Raw genomic sequence first — 16,009 nt, forward strand, 5'->3', positions numbered from 1 at the left:
AGATCATCTGTGTGCTTTTTGCATCTGTATGTCCGTTCCGCAAAAACATGTCTGCAAAATGCAGACCACAGACCCATTGAAAACAAAAGGTCCGCAAATAAAATGCAGACAGCACACAGACCTCCAATTTGGAGAGAGCTGTGGATTCTAGAGAGAGGCTGTAGATGGTATATGTTAATATGCGCAAAAGTATTAGATGAGCATATACTTTTACCCCCAGAACCTTTGCTCTTGTGACCAGGACAGCGATCTACGCATTTACCAGTTTTATTCACATAAGGTCTGCATGAAACCGCAAAAAAAAAAGTGAAAGTGAGTGGTGTTTGTAAATTTGATTATACACCAAATCACTTTTACAAGTTTGTCCGCAAGCCTTCTCCTTACACTTTCCTCAATAGCGTCATTCAGAGTCCAGTATATCCTGGTGGACGCCATCGCCTGCCTTCTCTGAGAATACTCCCATTTTGTCCTTGACTTTATCAGTGAACCTCGGAGATATGAACGCTGTTGAAAAAAAATTCTGTGGTCTGCAGGATGTCAATCAAAGTTTCAATCAACTCCACTTTGTTTCCGTCTTGCGATTTTTTTCCCAAGAATCCCGAGCCACTGAGGCATAGCTTTTCCAAGCGCAAATGCCTTTAATAGCTGTCAGGACGACTGTGTGGCATCCGTCCCCCAGAGGCGGCCATAACACACAAGCCGGCATACATAGAGAGACGCATACTGTGCAGAATAAGTCTTCTTTCTACTCTCTGGATCTGTATGGAACAGTGCAGGCTGATGAGGGGGGGAAAAAACGGAAAACACCACCTGCCCAATGAAGGCCAAAAGAACACTTTTGGCCTCTGCTATTATACTTATGGGCCTTTTGCAGTGTTAAAAAGTGCACAATTTGTAATCCTAAAAACCCCAGGCAGTAGTGGGTGCATCTTAGATTATTTATTTTACTCACTTCTTTAGCGCTGATATATTCCGCAGCGCTTTACAGACATTAGTATCGTGCTGTTTCCAATAGGGCTCACAGTCTAAGTCCCCTATCAGTCTATCTATGGGAGGAAACCAGAGAACCCTGAGGAAACCCACGGAAACACGGGGAGAACATACAAACTGCATGCAGATGCTGTCCTTCCTGTGTGTCATTGACTTGTGTATGTGTGCGCATTAATAGTTTTATTTATAATGTTTTCATTTAAATTCCCTCTCACTTTGTTCTTGTGTCTCCTCCAGGGAAATAGTAGAACACATGGTATTGCATTTTAAGGGTCAAATCTTTGGAGATCGGAAGCCTGTGTTTGATGGGAGGAAAAACCTTTACACTGCAATACCCCTTCCTATTGCCAGGGACAAAGTAAGCATCTGATATAGTTGTAGTTTATAGAAAGTGAATGATTTTCTATTTATTTTTTAAAAATACATTTTCATAGGATTGTAGTACAGAACCAAATCTGTTTTTATATCCTTTTGCTCTTCATACGAGTTATATTTTTTTAGGGAAACATAACCTTTATTGAAATCATAATTCTGCAGCAGCGCTTCTCATCGTGTTTTGCACCATCAGGTTTCATCTCCTTTGCTTGGCCTTTCCAGCTTTGTGGAGTATGGATCCCATATGCAGATGAAAACCAATGGTGCTGGGCGCTATGAGACGCAATGCTGCACGATTGTGGTTTCGCCAAAGGTTTATCTCCCCTTTTAATGGGTTTGTGTACCTTTTTTGGAACTGCAACGTAGGTGCTGTAGTTAAAGGTGCACATACTCGGTAATATGTAATGTCGACATTTGACTGACTTGTCAGTGTGCATTTCAGTGCAAAAGTTTATCCCGCCTAAAAGGAAACTATCACTAAAATATTCACTGTTAAACACAATGCCTTGTAGGGCTGGCTCAGCTGAATGAACTTATACCTTTCACTTCACAATCTATTGCATTATTCTGGAGAAAAAGCACTTTTAATCTTTAGTGAGCAGTTAAGCGCACCAAGGATGGGCCCAAGCCGCTCTGTGCACCCTTGCTCCTCCGGTTTCCTCCGTCAGTCCTTCCCTCTTCCTTGATTGATAGAACCAGGTTCCTGCATGGTCCTGTTAATCAAAAAGGATTTGGAGGGGCTGTGAGAGGAATTGGTAGAAACAAAGGTGCACACAAAAACTTGGGCCCATCATTGGTGCACTTAGCTGCTTATTTGCGTATGGATTAAAGTGCTCTTTTCTCCAGAATAAAGCAATGAATCGCTAAGTGAAAGGTATAATTTTGTTCAGCTGAGCTAGCCATACAAAGAGTTGTGCCTGGTTTCTCATAAGGAGCACAGTATTAGGCCTCCTGCACACGACCTTTTTTTTTTTTTGGGGGGGGGGGGGGGTTTCAATGGTTCCGCAGCAAAAAACGGAATGTACTCCGTATGCTTTCAGTTTTTCTGTTCCGTTGAAAGATAGAACATGTCCTATTGCCCGCAAATCACGTTCCTTGGCTCCCTTCAAAGTCAATGGGTCCGCAAAAAAATAAAAAAGGAACACATATGGAAAAGCATCCGTATGTCTTCCGTATCCGTTCCGTTTTTGCGGAACCATCCATTGAAAATTTTATGCCCAGCCCAATTTTTTCTATGTAATTACTGTATATGCCATACGGAAGAATGGAAACGAACAACGGATCCATGAAAAACGGACTGCAAAATATTGAAAAAGCCATACTTGTGAAAGAGGCCTTAAATGGATTGTCCCAGTATAAAGATAATTCTCTGATCAGCGTGTGTCTGGCCACTGGGGCCACTGCCAAACGGGAATCTATGTTAACTGTTTGAATGGAGCAGCAGAGCGATAATTTGTCCACAGTGCAGTTTGAGAGGTCGGCACATCCCCTGTTTACATGGAGCAACGTGCTGTTGACGTCCAAGCGTTTCTATGAAAGATCTGATCAGCCAACAAACGAGCTTATACTGGGCAGTGACTGGGAACGAGCATTCTTCTGCTCAATCATTGGCCTATGTAAAAGGGGGGGTTGTGAACTTATTTCCATACCTCAGACTGGCGGGACCCACATTGGTAATCATACTTAACTTTTCTGCAGCGCTGGGCTTGTTCGCTTTGCGGTCTCCGGTGCTTGTCTTTGGTAAACGCCGGTTTAACACCACTGCAGCCAATCACAGGCCACAGCAGTAACCTGCTACTCTTGTGCCTCGTCACCATTTGACATGACTCAATGGGAGCAGTGGCTAGTAATTGGCTGCATCAAACAGGAAGTATAGATGGGAGAAATCAAGACTAGCAGCAGAGGCCGAGGAGCAAACGAGCCAGGACCCAGCGCTGTGGGTCCCATCAGTCTGAGGAATCTGGAATTTGGTGCATCAGTGCAGGTTTATACACCTCAGGTTTGTATCGGAAACATTTGCGGCTTTTCCGTTCATCCAAATTGGGCTTGCAGAAATCCATGCACATGCTGCAGAAACGACCCCATGCAGATATATGGAATGGGTGTTCATTTGTGCAAATTTCTTCAACAAATCTGGTGATTGTGAACATGCACTTTGGCTTTCTTTTCTTATGTATGTAGGATAGTACGTTTATGGTAGTTCTGTCCTGTGACAGCTCTGTGATTTGTAGAATAAGCAGAATTATTTGCTGTTCGTTTTTGCACTTTACAGCAGGTGGAGTTGGAAGTTACACTGCCAGGGGAAGGAAAGGACCGCATCTTCAAGGTAGCAATCAAATGGATGGCGTGTGTGAGCTTACAAGCGTTACACGACGCATTGACCGGACGTCTTCCCAGCGTTCCTTTTGAGACTATCCAGGCATTAGACGTAGTGATGAGACATTTGCCCTCTATGAGGTACGTATAAAGCCATCTTTGGAGTTAGTGTTTCACGGAATGTCGCCTACTGTAGATGCTGGCTTCTGTGCCGTGTAGGATTTCCATGTCTTCTCATTCACCCAACTTTGCACTCCTTAGGTACACGCCTGTGGGCCGTTCGTTCTTTACTGCATCCGAAGGATGTGCAAATCCTCTTGGTGGGGGTAGAGAAGTTTGGTTTGGCTTCCATCAATCTGTTAGACCTTCTCTCTGGAAAATGATGCTTAACATAGATGGTAAGTTCTTAGGGGGTCATTCATTATAATGAAATAAGCCTATATTAGGTGTATTTCAGGTGCAGATTTGCCCCGCTATCTGTGACTTTTACCCGCTCACTCCAGGTCTAAAATTGTGGGAGAGGAAGGGGACAGGACCATCTGATTTAACATTTGCTATGCCTGTTTTAGGCGTAGAAAAAGAGCTTGGAAGCTCTCTTACATGTACAACTGGTGGAGGTTCCGCCTAAGTTATGAAGGGGCCTGGCACCCTCTACATAACTTTAGTGGAACTAACGCCAGCTTAAGGGTTTAATAAGGCCAGCGTCTAAATCGCTGGTCTTAATAAATGTGCCCCTTAGTTTCCATGATTCATTTACATTAAAGGGAGTCTGTCACCTTGTTTTGTTTATTAAGCAAAAGATTTTAAATTGGCAAATGTTGTGCCCATTCACAAGAAAGGTAGTAGGGAGGAATCGGGCAACTATAGGCCAATAAGCCTGACATCAATAGTGAGGAAATTAATGGAAACCATACTTAAGGAGAGGATTGTGGAACATCTAAAATCCCATGGATTGAAAGATGAAAAACAGCATGGGTTTACTTCAGGGAGATCATGTCAAACTAATCTTATTGATTTTTTTGATTGGGTGACCTAAAATAATAGATGGAGGAGGTGCAGTAGACATCGCTTATCTAGGACTTCAGTAAGGCTTTCGATACTGTCCCACATAGAAGGCTTATCAATAAGTGCAGTCTTTGGGCTTGGACTCCCATATTGTTGAATGGATTAGGCAGTGGCTGAGGGACAGGCAACAGAGGGTTGTAGTCAATGGGGTATATTCAGACCAAGGTCTTGTTACCAGTGGGGTACATCAGGGATCTGTTCTGGGACCCATATTGTTTAATAGCTTTATCAGCGAAATTGCAGAAGGCCTCATGGTAAGGTGGTCTTTTTGCTGATGACACAAAAATTTGTAACAGGGTTGATGTTCCTGGAGGGATACACCGAATGGAAAAGGACTTAGGAAAACTAGAGGAATGGTCAAAAATCTGGCAACTAAAATGTAATGTGATAAGTGCAAGATAATGCACCTGGGGACGTAAAAACCCAAGAGCAGAATATAAAATCTGTGATACAGTCCTAACCTCAGTGTCTGAGGAAAGGGATTTAGGGATCATTATTTCAGAAGACTTAAAGGTAGGCAGACCATGTCATAGAGCAGCAGGAAATGCTAGCATAATGCTGGGGTGTATAGGGAGAGGCATTACTAGTAGAAAGAGGGAGGTGCTCATGCCGCTCTACAGAGCACTAGTGAGACCTCATCTGGAGTATTGTGCTCAGTACTGGAGACCATATCTCCAGAAGGATATTGATACTTTGGAGAGAGTTCAGAGAAGAGCTACTAAACTGGTCCATGGATTGCAGGATAAAACTTACAAGGAAAGATTAAAGGACCTTAACATGTATAGCTTGGAAAAAAGACGAGACAGAGGGGATATGATAGAAACTGCTAAATACATAAAGGGAATCAACAAGGTAAAAGAGGAGAGAATATTTTAAAGTAGAAAAACTGCTACAAGAGGACATAGTTTTAAATTAGAGGGGCAAAGGTTCAAAAGTAATATCAGGAAGTATTACTTTACTGAGAGAGTAGTGGATGCATGGAATAGCCTTCCTGCAGAAGTGGTAGCTGCAAATACAGTGAAGGAGGTTAAGCATGCATGGGATAGGCATAAGGCCATCCTTCATATAAGGTAGGGCCAGGGGCTATCCATAGTATCAGTATATTGGGCAGACTAGATGGGCCAAATGGTTCTTATCTGCCGACACATTCTATGTTTCTATAGGCGAAGCATGGGGTCAAGTAGTGCTAGCAGAGACATGTAAAGACCTATCTTTAGTTAAACCGGTGCTTCAATTAGCAGAAAGACATATGCAGATTAATTGTTTGGAGCATCAAGGTTGTGCCCTTTTACCTTTGGTGCACACCTGTTCCTTCCTTCCGCTCACTAAGCCCCTCCTATCCCTTGGTGAATCGCAGAGCCGTTGTTCTGAGCACTGTTCCCACATGGCCCCATACATGGTGGGTTCAGCAGCTACAGGGATCGGCAATAATGCTAATCGTGGGGCTCATTCAGTTGCCATGACAGCCTGGCGCCCAGTGCTTGATAGCGAGCGGCCTGAAAAATCTGTGCTTGAGGCATGGCCTGACAGGCGCCCTGTGAAAATCCCCCAGGCTGCAATAATATTCTCTTGCCGTTTTTGGGACAAGTGAAGATCGTATAATCAAGTTCCATGGAGGGGTGAAAAATTTTTACGGTAAAAAAAATGAAAAAATAAATAAAATACACAAATTTTAACTCGATCACCCAATTTTACATATAAAGTCATTAAAAATGTCCAAACTGTTATAAATATCAAAATATTTTTCCTATGTGTTAAATTTGTTGAGAAAAAAATATTTTTTCTAGTTGGCTTACCCCCCAAAAAATCTAAACTTTTTTTTCCTGTTTTCCAATTCAACATATGGCAAATTAAATGGCGCTTTAAAAAAATTTAACTTGTCCTGCAAAAAATGTAAGCCCTCCTATGGAAATGTGAAGGGAACATTTAAAGAGAGGACCTTTCATGGTTTTATATTGAGATAAATACCTGTACTTGTGGGGTACCCCCCACTGATGCTGCCAGCCTGCCTTATTTATTTATTTTGAAAAATACAGCTCGTACACCCGCTGTGCCCCCTGTGTTTTTCGCGCTGCATCGGTAGAGGGAGGAGGAGACGCCAGGGTTTCTGTAGGAGTCTCATTCTCCCTGGCTGTGACGTTCTCCTGCTGTGATTGGATCGCGGCACAGCCAGGGAGAAGGATACTCCCACAGAGAAACCCTAGAGTCTCCTCCTCCCTGTACCGATGCTAAGTATTGGCATACTGAGCACAAAAAATACAGGGTGGCACAGCGGGGCGTAGGAGCGATATTTGAAAAAAATCAGGCAGGGTGGCATCAGCGGAGGGTACCCCACAAGTACAGGTATTTATCTCAATTAATGTAAAACCATGAAAGGTCCTGTTTAAGAAAGCTCTGTTGCTTTTGGAAGGTAGGAAGATTAAAAACAAACTCAGAAATTGGCCCTGTCCTTAAGGCAAATATGACTCCAACCATCTTTACTTAGGTTAGCATAGGCTGCAGTGGTCTTGGTAAATGTGGACCAATGGATTATTTAATCACAGATTTATTTAATTTAAAGGGGTTGTCACTTCAGCAAATGGCATTTATCATGTAGAGAAAGTTAATGAGACACTAATGTATTGTGATTGTCCATATTGCTCCCTTTGCTGGCTGGATTCATTTTTCTATCACATTATACACTGCTCGTATACAGAGGTTGTGGGCAGAGGCTTGTATTAACTTTCTCTACATGATAAATGCCATTTGCTGAAGTGAGACAACGCCTTAAAAGCTGCCGCGGCGATCTGCTGAGTTTGTGCTCTGAAATGTTGTAGGATTTCCAGTAAGTCGGTCTGCTGTCACCACCTCAGTGGTTGAGGCTTGATGTTGTCTGTCTGCATGAAGACTGCGTAATGTCGTTGGGAATACATAATGACCACGTTTCTCTCGTTTCCAGTATCTGCTACAGCGTTTTACAAAGCACAGCCAGTAATAGAGTTCATGTGCGAAGTTCTGGATTTCAAGAGCATAGAGGAGCAACAGAAACCTCTGACTGATTCCCAAAGGGTCAAGTTTACCAAAGAAATAAAAGGTAAATGCGAGAGACGAGTGACTTAAAGCGGTTATCTAGCTTAGAAAAATCAACCTGTTCTCAGGATAGGCCATCAATATCGGGTTAGTGGTGTCTGACTCTTGCCCAGCAACACACATAACACCTTCAAAGTGACAATTGGACTGACTGGTGGATCTTGGCAGGTGGCTTTTCAACATGGGAGGCATTCTGCTTACTAGTAAGTTCCTTTATACTAGGGGACAAAGCCTTAGGCCTAGTTCACACACAGTTTTTTTTTGCGAGTGAACGGGCCGTTTTTTTTGTGGTCCGTATACGAAATAATTCATTTCAATGGTTCCGCAAAGAAAACGGAATGTGTTCCGTGTGCATTCCGTTTTTCCGTTCCGTTGAAAGATAGAGCTTGTCCTATATTTGGCCGTAAATCACGGGTCGTGGCTCCATTAAAGTCAATGGGTCCGCAAAAAAGTATTGAAAAAATGAAACCATACGGCTATTCTTTGCGGACATACGAAACGGAAACACAATGGAAGTCAAAAAGGGACCAACGGATCCGTTAAAGACGGACCGCAAAAAAATATAAAAGCTATACGATCGTGTGAACTAGGCCTTACTCTTACATCTGCGTGACTGCTTCCCTTATGTGGATTCAAGAGTTAAATATGGATCAAGCCCTAAATCTGTAGATGGGGTTTTCAAAACCACTGACGTACATTGCATTTCTCGCCCAGTTTCCTTGGGGGACACAGAAGACCTTGGGTATAGCTCATCTCCATAGGAGGCGTGACACTAAGTGAAAACTGTTAAGCCCCTCCTCCACAGCTATACCCTCAGCCTGGAGAGAGAGACTGCCAGTTTTTGCTTAGTGTCCAAGGAGGCAAGACACTCCCTGCTACTGCAGGGCTGATTCTCCTTGTTTAAATTTTGATTTTTACTTTTTTCTTTTCTTTTTGTTCCAGATCATCAGGGACAACAGAGTCGCACTAGACCTCTCTGTTTCTCCCGGGGTCGAGCTGCGCCAGTGCCGGTCATCCGCACTGCTGCCTCCCCCACAGAAGGCAAGGTGGACCAGGGCAGCCCAGCTCCCCTGTATCCCGCCAGCGCAAGGGTCGCCCGCACGCCAAGCCCCTCTTCCAGCGTCCTGCCACTACGGTGCCAGTAGCTGAAGGGGCGACCCTGCTGGAATGGACCGAGGGTGAAGACGGCTATGGTGAGAGATTGGCTTCTCCAGCCCTACGACCCCCCCCTTTCCACCACCACCACCACCCGGTCTCCTGCGGGCCTAACCCCCCCCCCCCCCCCCCATGGCCCATACTGTGCCTCTCTGAACAGCTTTCATAGCTGTGATGGTGAATGCCTTGCCTCTGATGGCAGAGGTCATGAGTTCGAATCCCTGGACAAACCTTAACCCTTCCACTGCTGGATCTAGGCTGGCCCCTGGGGTGCCGCAGGGCGGCAATCTGCTCCCTGCTCCCCCCCTCCCCCTCCTGGCCCCATAGGACATGCAGCTGCTGTCCCCCTTTATCTTTTGATGTCCCGCCGGTATATGATACTACGCGGGCACCCGATCTCGGGGTCCCCCCATCTCCTTACCGGAGCGTTGCTCAGGGCCTGGGGCCCGCTCCTGACAGACCTCGCCTCCGGCCGGCATGGACATTCCGGTGCGGCCGGGCGCCGCAATGACCTGCTGGGCCGCCATCGGGCCTGCGGGGCCGCAATTCCGGCACTCCATTTGGGCCCGACTCTTCCGGCCTGCGGGGTGGGCTCCCGCGGCCGGTTTAATGCGCCGCTCCGCCTCAGTCCCGGCGGTATATAATACTATGCGGCCCCGGTCGGCCGGGCGCCGCACAAATTTAGGCCCCGGCTTTACGGCCTACTAGGCCGCGAAAGTCTGGCCTTTGTTGGAGGGGGCGGGTACTTCTCCAGGCGCGAATTCTTCCCGCCTGGGGCTTCCTCCGCCCCCAGTGGATCGCAGCGCCGGCCCCCAGGCCGGCTCCCTGTTAACCCTTTGGGTGCAGGCCGGCTCCCAATGGGCCTGTATGGTTGGCCACCCCTTTTTTCTCTTGCATCAAGAGAATCTGTGCCCTATATGGTGGTTCCCCTTTAGCCTCAGAGAGGCTGTTTTAAATAAAAAAAAATAAAAATAAAAAAAAAAAAATATGAAATAATAATGAATAAACAGATGTCTAACAGATTCTTGTGGGCTGCGCAGGACGCTGCAGCCTCATCGCAGTAGTGCTGCCTGTCTGCATGCCCCCCTTCCATAGGCAGCATGGTTTCGCGCTCCCAGCCTGCGTCGCTGCCAGGTGCATTTCCCCTTTTAGGCGGTTTCTTGCCCTCTCCCGGGATGCAGCGCGGGCCAAGTGCATGCGGTCAGTTCTGTAGGCAGCATTCGTCACCCTCTCCAGGTATGGTGCCTGCCATGGGCATGACCCCCCCCCTCCCAGGCGGGATACTGCACTCTCCCTGGCTGCGGGCTGGCCCTGTGTATGACCTTCTTAGGCGCGGTGCTGGCCATGTGCACGACCCCCTTCCATAGGCGGAACGCTGCACTCTCACTGGATTCGCTGCCAGCCGTGTGCGTGACCCCCTTCCATAGGCGGAATACTGCACTCTCACCGGATACGGTGCTGGCCATGTGCACGTCCCCCTTCCATAGGCGGAACGCAGCACTCTCACTGGATTCGCTGCCGGCCGTGTGCGTGACCAACTTCCATAGGCGGAATACTGCACCCTCACCGGATACGGTACTGGCCATGTGCACGTCCCCCTTCCATTGGCGGAACGCAGCACTCTCGCTGGATTCGCGGTCGACCATGTGCGTGACCCCCTTCCATTGGCGGAACGCTATACTCTCACTGGATTTGTTGCCGATCATGTGCATGTCCCCCTTTTATTAGGCGGAAATCTGCACTCTCACCGGATGCGGTACTGGCCAGGTGCACGACACGCTTCCATAGGCGGAACGCTGCACTTTCACTGGATTTGCGGCTGGCCATAGGCATGACCCCCTTCCATAGGTGGTATGCTGCACTCTCATTGGATTCGCTGCCGGCCTTGGGCACGCCTCCTTCCCTCAGGCGGCATGCATACACTCCCTCTGTCTGTGGTTGTTCTCTCGCCGGTGCGTTGCTGGCCATGTGCATGAACCCCTTCCATGGCGGGGTGCTTGCACTCTCGCTGGATCCGCTGTCAGCCATGTGCATGGCCCCTCTTCCGTGGGCGGTGTACGCACTCTCACTGGATTCGCATTCGCTGCCGGCCATGGGCATGCCTCCCTTCCTCAGGCGACATACACACATTCTCACTGACTGTGTTTGTCTCTCGCCAGTACGTTGCTGGTTATGTGCATGACTCCCGTACATGGCAGGGTGCTCTCACTCTCCCTGGATGAGATGCTGGCCATGTGCATGACGCCCGCTGCACGTGCAAGCGGGCGTCATGTTTACACATCGCACCAGCGCCGTACATGGGTGGAACGCTTGCACTCCCATTGGATTCGGTGCTGGCCTTGTGTGTGACCACCCCTCATTCCATGGGCGGACCTTTGCACGCTCATGAGATTCACGGCTGTCCTTGTACGTGCTGTGCTGGACTTGTACATGTCCCCTTCATTGGCGGAGTGGTTGCACTCTCACAAAGTTCGGTGTTGGGGGAATTATTGCACGCTCTCTTAATGCTAGGATAACCCTGTGCATGTCCCCCTTTCACTAGGTGGACCTCCTGCGCTCCTGCAGGATTGTATGGTATGTCCTATGTCTCTGGAGTAGGTACGGCCTTAGGCGTCACCCCCTTTTGGGGTGGGCCTTTGCACTCTTGCCGACTGCAGTTTGCCAGGTACATTTCCCCTCTTTCGGGGCGGACTGCTTACGTTCCATCGCGTGCCATGCTAGGCTTATGCATAACTCCCTTTCAGGTTGCACTTTGCACTTCCATAGATGCTGGGGCACTCTGTGGCTGGCCCTCTTCTCTGAGTGTCTTTTTTGCAGGGAGCGGCCGTTCTTGTGCGTTGTTTGGGCCGTTTCTGCCTTCTCCTCCCGTAGGTGGGTTGGCCTTCTCACTGCTTACGGGGCTGCTCGTACGTATGCTTCCCCTCCTTCCTGCGACATCCCTTTGTTCTCTTGGGTTACTTGCCGCAAGCCTTGCACTCGTCTCTACAGAGATCGTTCTGTCCACCTGACCCGGAGGGCTCTGTGCTCTCTACTGCACCGAGCTGGGTGGTACTCATTCATTTCGTTGGCCCTTCCTCCCGGGAAGTGTTCGTGGTTCCTAGATGCGTGCTGTTGTCTGCAGCGCCCCTCGGATTCTTCGTTGGCTCTGGCGGGACTATGGTTCCTTCGCCTATTACCATTTCCTCCTCTTCGGATGCAGTGTGGTATGAGTCCTTCCTCTTGGCGCCCTCTACGCTTCGGTCTGATCTGCTACCAGGTTCGGGCCACTCTTCTCGGGTAGATCACCCAACTTCTCTTGGATGCTCTATTACCCAGGTCCGGAGGACTTCCACCTTGGGTTCTTCAGGGTATTTGCCTTCTGCGAGGCGGTGAACCTGGCGTCTCACAGTGTAGCAGGGTTCTGCTTTTGGGCTGTCCTATGACTTCCCTGCTGCCCACTCCTCCTTTCGGTTGGGGGGTGTGATGCCGGCCTCTGTCTCGACTACCTTGTCTCGCCGGCTCTGTTTGGCTCCCCGTTCGGTACAGATCACGCCGATGTGGCTTCTGCCCGGCCAGGCTTCAGAGGCTGTTCCTTCACTGTCCTCCCCTCTGGGGGGAGCATGGTTGTTCATGTGGATGGTTCCGGTGTTCCTTTGGTCTCGTACTGTCTCCCTTGTTCACACTGGCTGTATTTGCTGTGTGCCTCTTGCTGGGTCTACCGCGTTCTGTCCTCCCGCTGGGTGCAGATTGCGTTTTCCATTCTAGGCTATGGTCCTGCTGTAGACTTACCTTCTTGGTAACTTGGGGGGACTGCCCTTCGGTCCAGATTGTCCTGTCTTGTCCTGGCATCTGGCGGATGCTGGGCGGACCCTTCGGTTCCCTTCCGTCTGTCCTTCTGCTCCCCCACTCCGGGTGGATACGGGACAACGTTGCTCGGAGGCCGACGGGACCAGTTTTTGCCGACCCTTCTGCCCGTGTTACTGGTCTGCGCCTGGTCACATTGGGTTTTTATCCGCTTGCCCAGGTGACTCCAGCGGGCTCGCTACTGTTCGCTCCTGGCTGTGTTTCGTCCAGGATCTGTCGTTGGACTTAGGGTTTTTTGTCTGGGTGTCGGTGGGTAGCTGGGCATTCCCCACTCTGCCCTTCTCCCCCCCATGGTTCTGTCTTTCTCCAGTCCGGCCTGGACCTGGGACTGGGACTCCTTTGCTTGAAGTGTCAAGTGTCGGCGCTGTCCTTCCTCTTCCAGCGTTCCCCGGCCCTCGGGGCATGTCCAGACCTTCTTCCTCGGAGTGGCTCTTTGGTTCCTCTGTACTGTACTCTCGGCGCTCCAATCTTGTCCTTGGAGCCGTTACAGGAGTTCTCTCTACCCCTTCTGTCCTGTACGGTTGTGTTCCGTATCAGTCGTGTCTCTGACGGGTGCCGGAATGGCCCCTTTTTTTGTTACGAGCTTTGTCTTTTCCAGGACAGGGCTGTTCTGCATCCCGTTTCTTCCTTCCTTCCTTCCTTCTGAAGGTGGTGTTTGCCTTTCGCTTCAACACCTCACCTATTTGGACGTTGTTTGGGCCTTGCCGTTTTTACTTGGAGATCTCCGACTCTTGCAGTCGTTCGGCCTCTTGGGTTTCCAGGAGGGCTGTGCATAGGGTTGACAGACTCCAGGGTGGTTTTCCTCCGCTTGATCAGATTGGCTATTGCTGAGGTTACCGCACCAAGGGCAGGATTCTGTCTTTGGTGTCACCGTTCCTTTCACCAGAGCGGTCGGTGCCTCCTGGGCCGGAGGCATTGGGCTTCGGCCGTGCATTTGGGCACGGCGGCCACAGGTCTGCCTTGCACGCCTTACTGAGTTCTACAGGGTGCATACTCTGACTTTGGCAGATGCTGCCTTACCCCGCCTGGGTTTACAGGCGGCGGTTCATTGATGCCTTTCGGGTGCTTCACCTTGGTGCTGTGGTCCCTCCCCCTTTTGGACTGCTTTTGAACGTCCCAAGGTCTTCTGTGTCCCCCAAGGAAACTGGGCGAGAAAACGAGATTTTTGTATAACTTACCAGTAAAATCTCTTTCTCGCTCTTTCCTTGGGGGACACAGCACCCACCCATTCATTGTTTTTTCTCTGTACGTTTTCCAAGTTTTTGTTACCCGTTGGGTAGTTGGCTTGTTGGTTCCTTGTTGGACTTTGCCTTTTCTCACTGCTTGGACACGCAACTGGCAGTCTCTCTCTCCAGGCTGAGGGTATAGCTGTGGAGGAGGGGCTTAACAGTTTTCACTTAGTGTCACGCCTCCTATGGAGATGAGCTATACCCAAGGTCTTCTGTGTCCCCCAAGGAAAGAGCGAGAAAGAGATTTTACTGGTAAGTTATACAAAAATCTCGTTTTTAGTTATTCGTCAAATCCATAGCATATCTGTACAGGAACGTTTAACAGCCCCTGAACCCTTTCCTTGTTGTAGCCGACTAAAGGGGTTGTGCAACTTGTTTGTATTGATGACCTATCCTCAGGATAGGTTATCAATATCTTATCGGTGGGGGTCCGACGCCTGGCACCCCCACCAATCGGCTGTTTCATTACGCTGCTCGTCGTCATCTCAGAAGTGTAGCGTATTGGAGGTGTACTCGCTCCATTCTCTGGAACAGAGTGAGTGCTTGTATTTGCATTACGCGGCAGCTACAGGGGAGACCATGTGTAATGAAGAGGAAGCCATGCTCTCATGGAGCACCGCCGCCTCTTTAAACAGCTGATCAGCGGGGTGCCCGGTGTCGGACCTTCTCCGATCAGATATTGATGCTCTATCCTGAGAATAAGTCATCGATATAAACAGGCTGCACACACACTCTCTCTAGATTCAGTCGTTTATGTAAAAAGTCGCCCTGCGAGGGGACAGGCTGCAGGCCCGAAAAGATGGCTCTTGTACACTTGGGTCGCATCGTTTTTGTTAAGTGGAAATTATATCTTGTTTATTTATTTTTTTCCCCTCTCCTTCTAGGCTTAAAAGTTGAAATTACTCACTGTGGGCAAATGAAAAGAAAATATAGAGTATGCAATGTGACAAGACGGCCAGCAAGTCATCAGACGTAAGGCTTCTTTATGTTAGGCTGAGACTATGTAATACTTTATTGTTTTGCTCTTAAAATTGCACATTTCAGTGTGACCATTTCACGTGGCTTTCAAAAGTTAATCTCGCAACACGTTACAGTGATCATATTAACAGGACCGAGCTAAATAGTTTATTTTCTAAGATATATATATAGAGATAGAGATAAAAATATAAATAACCCTTTCAGCTCCCGGCAATTGCCTGTTTTTGTTTTCCACTTCCTGCTTTCCCCCCCAAAGCCATAACTTTCTGTTCTGCTTTTTTCTTCCCTCCCCCCCCCCCCCCCCTCTTTGCATCGCCATATTCTGACCAGTATAACTTTCTATCTACGGAGGTGGTGGGGGCTCATTTTTTTTTGTGGGGCAATCTGTAGTTTTTGATACCATTTTTGAATTGCAACTTTTTGATCACATTTTATTAATTGGGAGGTGAAGCGAAGATCAATTCTTCCCATTCATTCACGAGGATAAATACGTTTATATTTAAACAGTTCAGGTGTTTTGAGATGCGGTGGTTCAAATGATCTTTATTTTTTATTTTTATTATAGGGAAAGGGGATGATTTGAATTTTTGTTTTCTCGCCCAGTTTCCTTGGGGGACACAGAAGACCTTGGGTATAGCTCATCTCCCTAGGAGGCGTGACACTAAGTAAGAACTGTTAGCCCCTCCTCCACAGCTATACCCTCAGCCTGGAGAGAGAGACTGTCAGTTTTTAGCTTAGTGTCCAAGGAGGCAAGACACTCCCTGCTCTGCAGGGCTGTTTTCTCCTTGTTTTAATTTTAGATTTTTACTTTTTTCTTTTCTTTTTGTTCCAGAACATCAGGGACAACAGAGACGCACTAGACCTCTCTGTTTCTCCCGGGGTCGAGCTGCGACAGTGCCGGTCATCCGCACTGCTGCCTCCCCCACAGAAGGCAAGGTGGATCAGGGCAGCCCAGCTCCCCTACATCCCGCCAGCGCAAGGGTCGCCCG

At 48.3% G+C, this 16,009-nt stretch overlaps 1 protein-coding gene across 2 annotated transcripts in view; it reads left to right on the forward strand.

The window, feature by feature from the left end:
- Positions 1–16,009, forward strand: part of AGO2 (argonaute RISC catalytic component 2) — a 91,441-nt gene that overhangs the window by 39,688 nt on the left and 35,744 nt on the right. For both annotated transcript variants that reach the window (XM_044292805.1, XM_044292806.1), the window contains exons 3-7: positions 1,228–1,348; positions 3,638–3,822; positions 3,943–4,079; positions 7,685–7,819; positions 14,927–15,014. In XM_044292805.1, the coding sequence (XP_044148740.1) occupies positions 1,228–1,348; positions 3,638–3,822; positions 3,943–4,079; positions 7,685–7,819; positions 14,927–15,014 (666 nt within the window). The remainder of the gene's footprint in view (positions 1–1,227; positions 1,349–3,637; positions 3,823–3,942; positions 4,080–7,684; positions 7,820–14,926; positions 15,015–16,009) is intronic.

This window comes from Bufo gargarizans, chromosome 5 (assembly GCF_014858855.1).
Source record: "Bufo gargarizans isolate SCDJY-AF-19 chromosome 5, ASM1485885v1, whole genome shotgun sequence".
NCBI classification, from domain to species: Eukaryota; Metazoa; Chordata; class Amphibia; order Anura; family Bufonidae; genus Bufo; species Bufo gargarizans.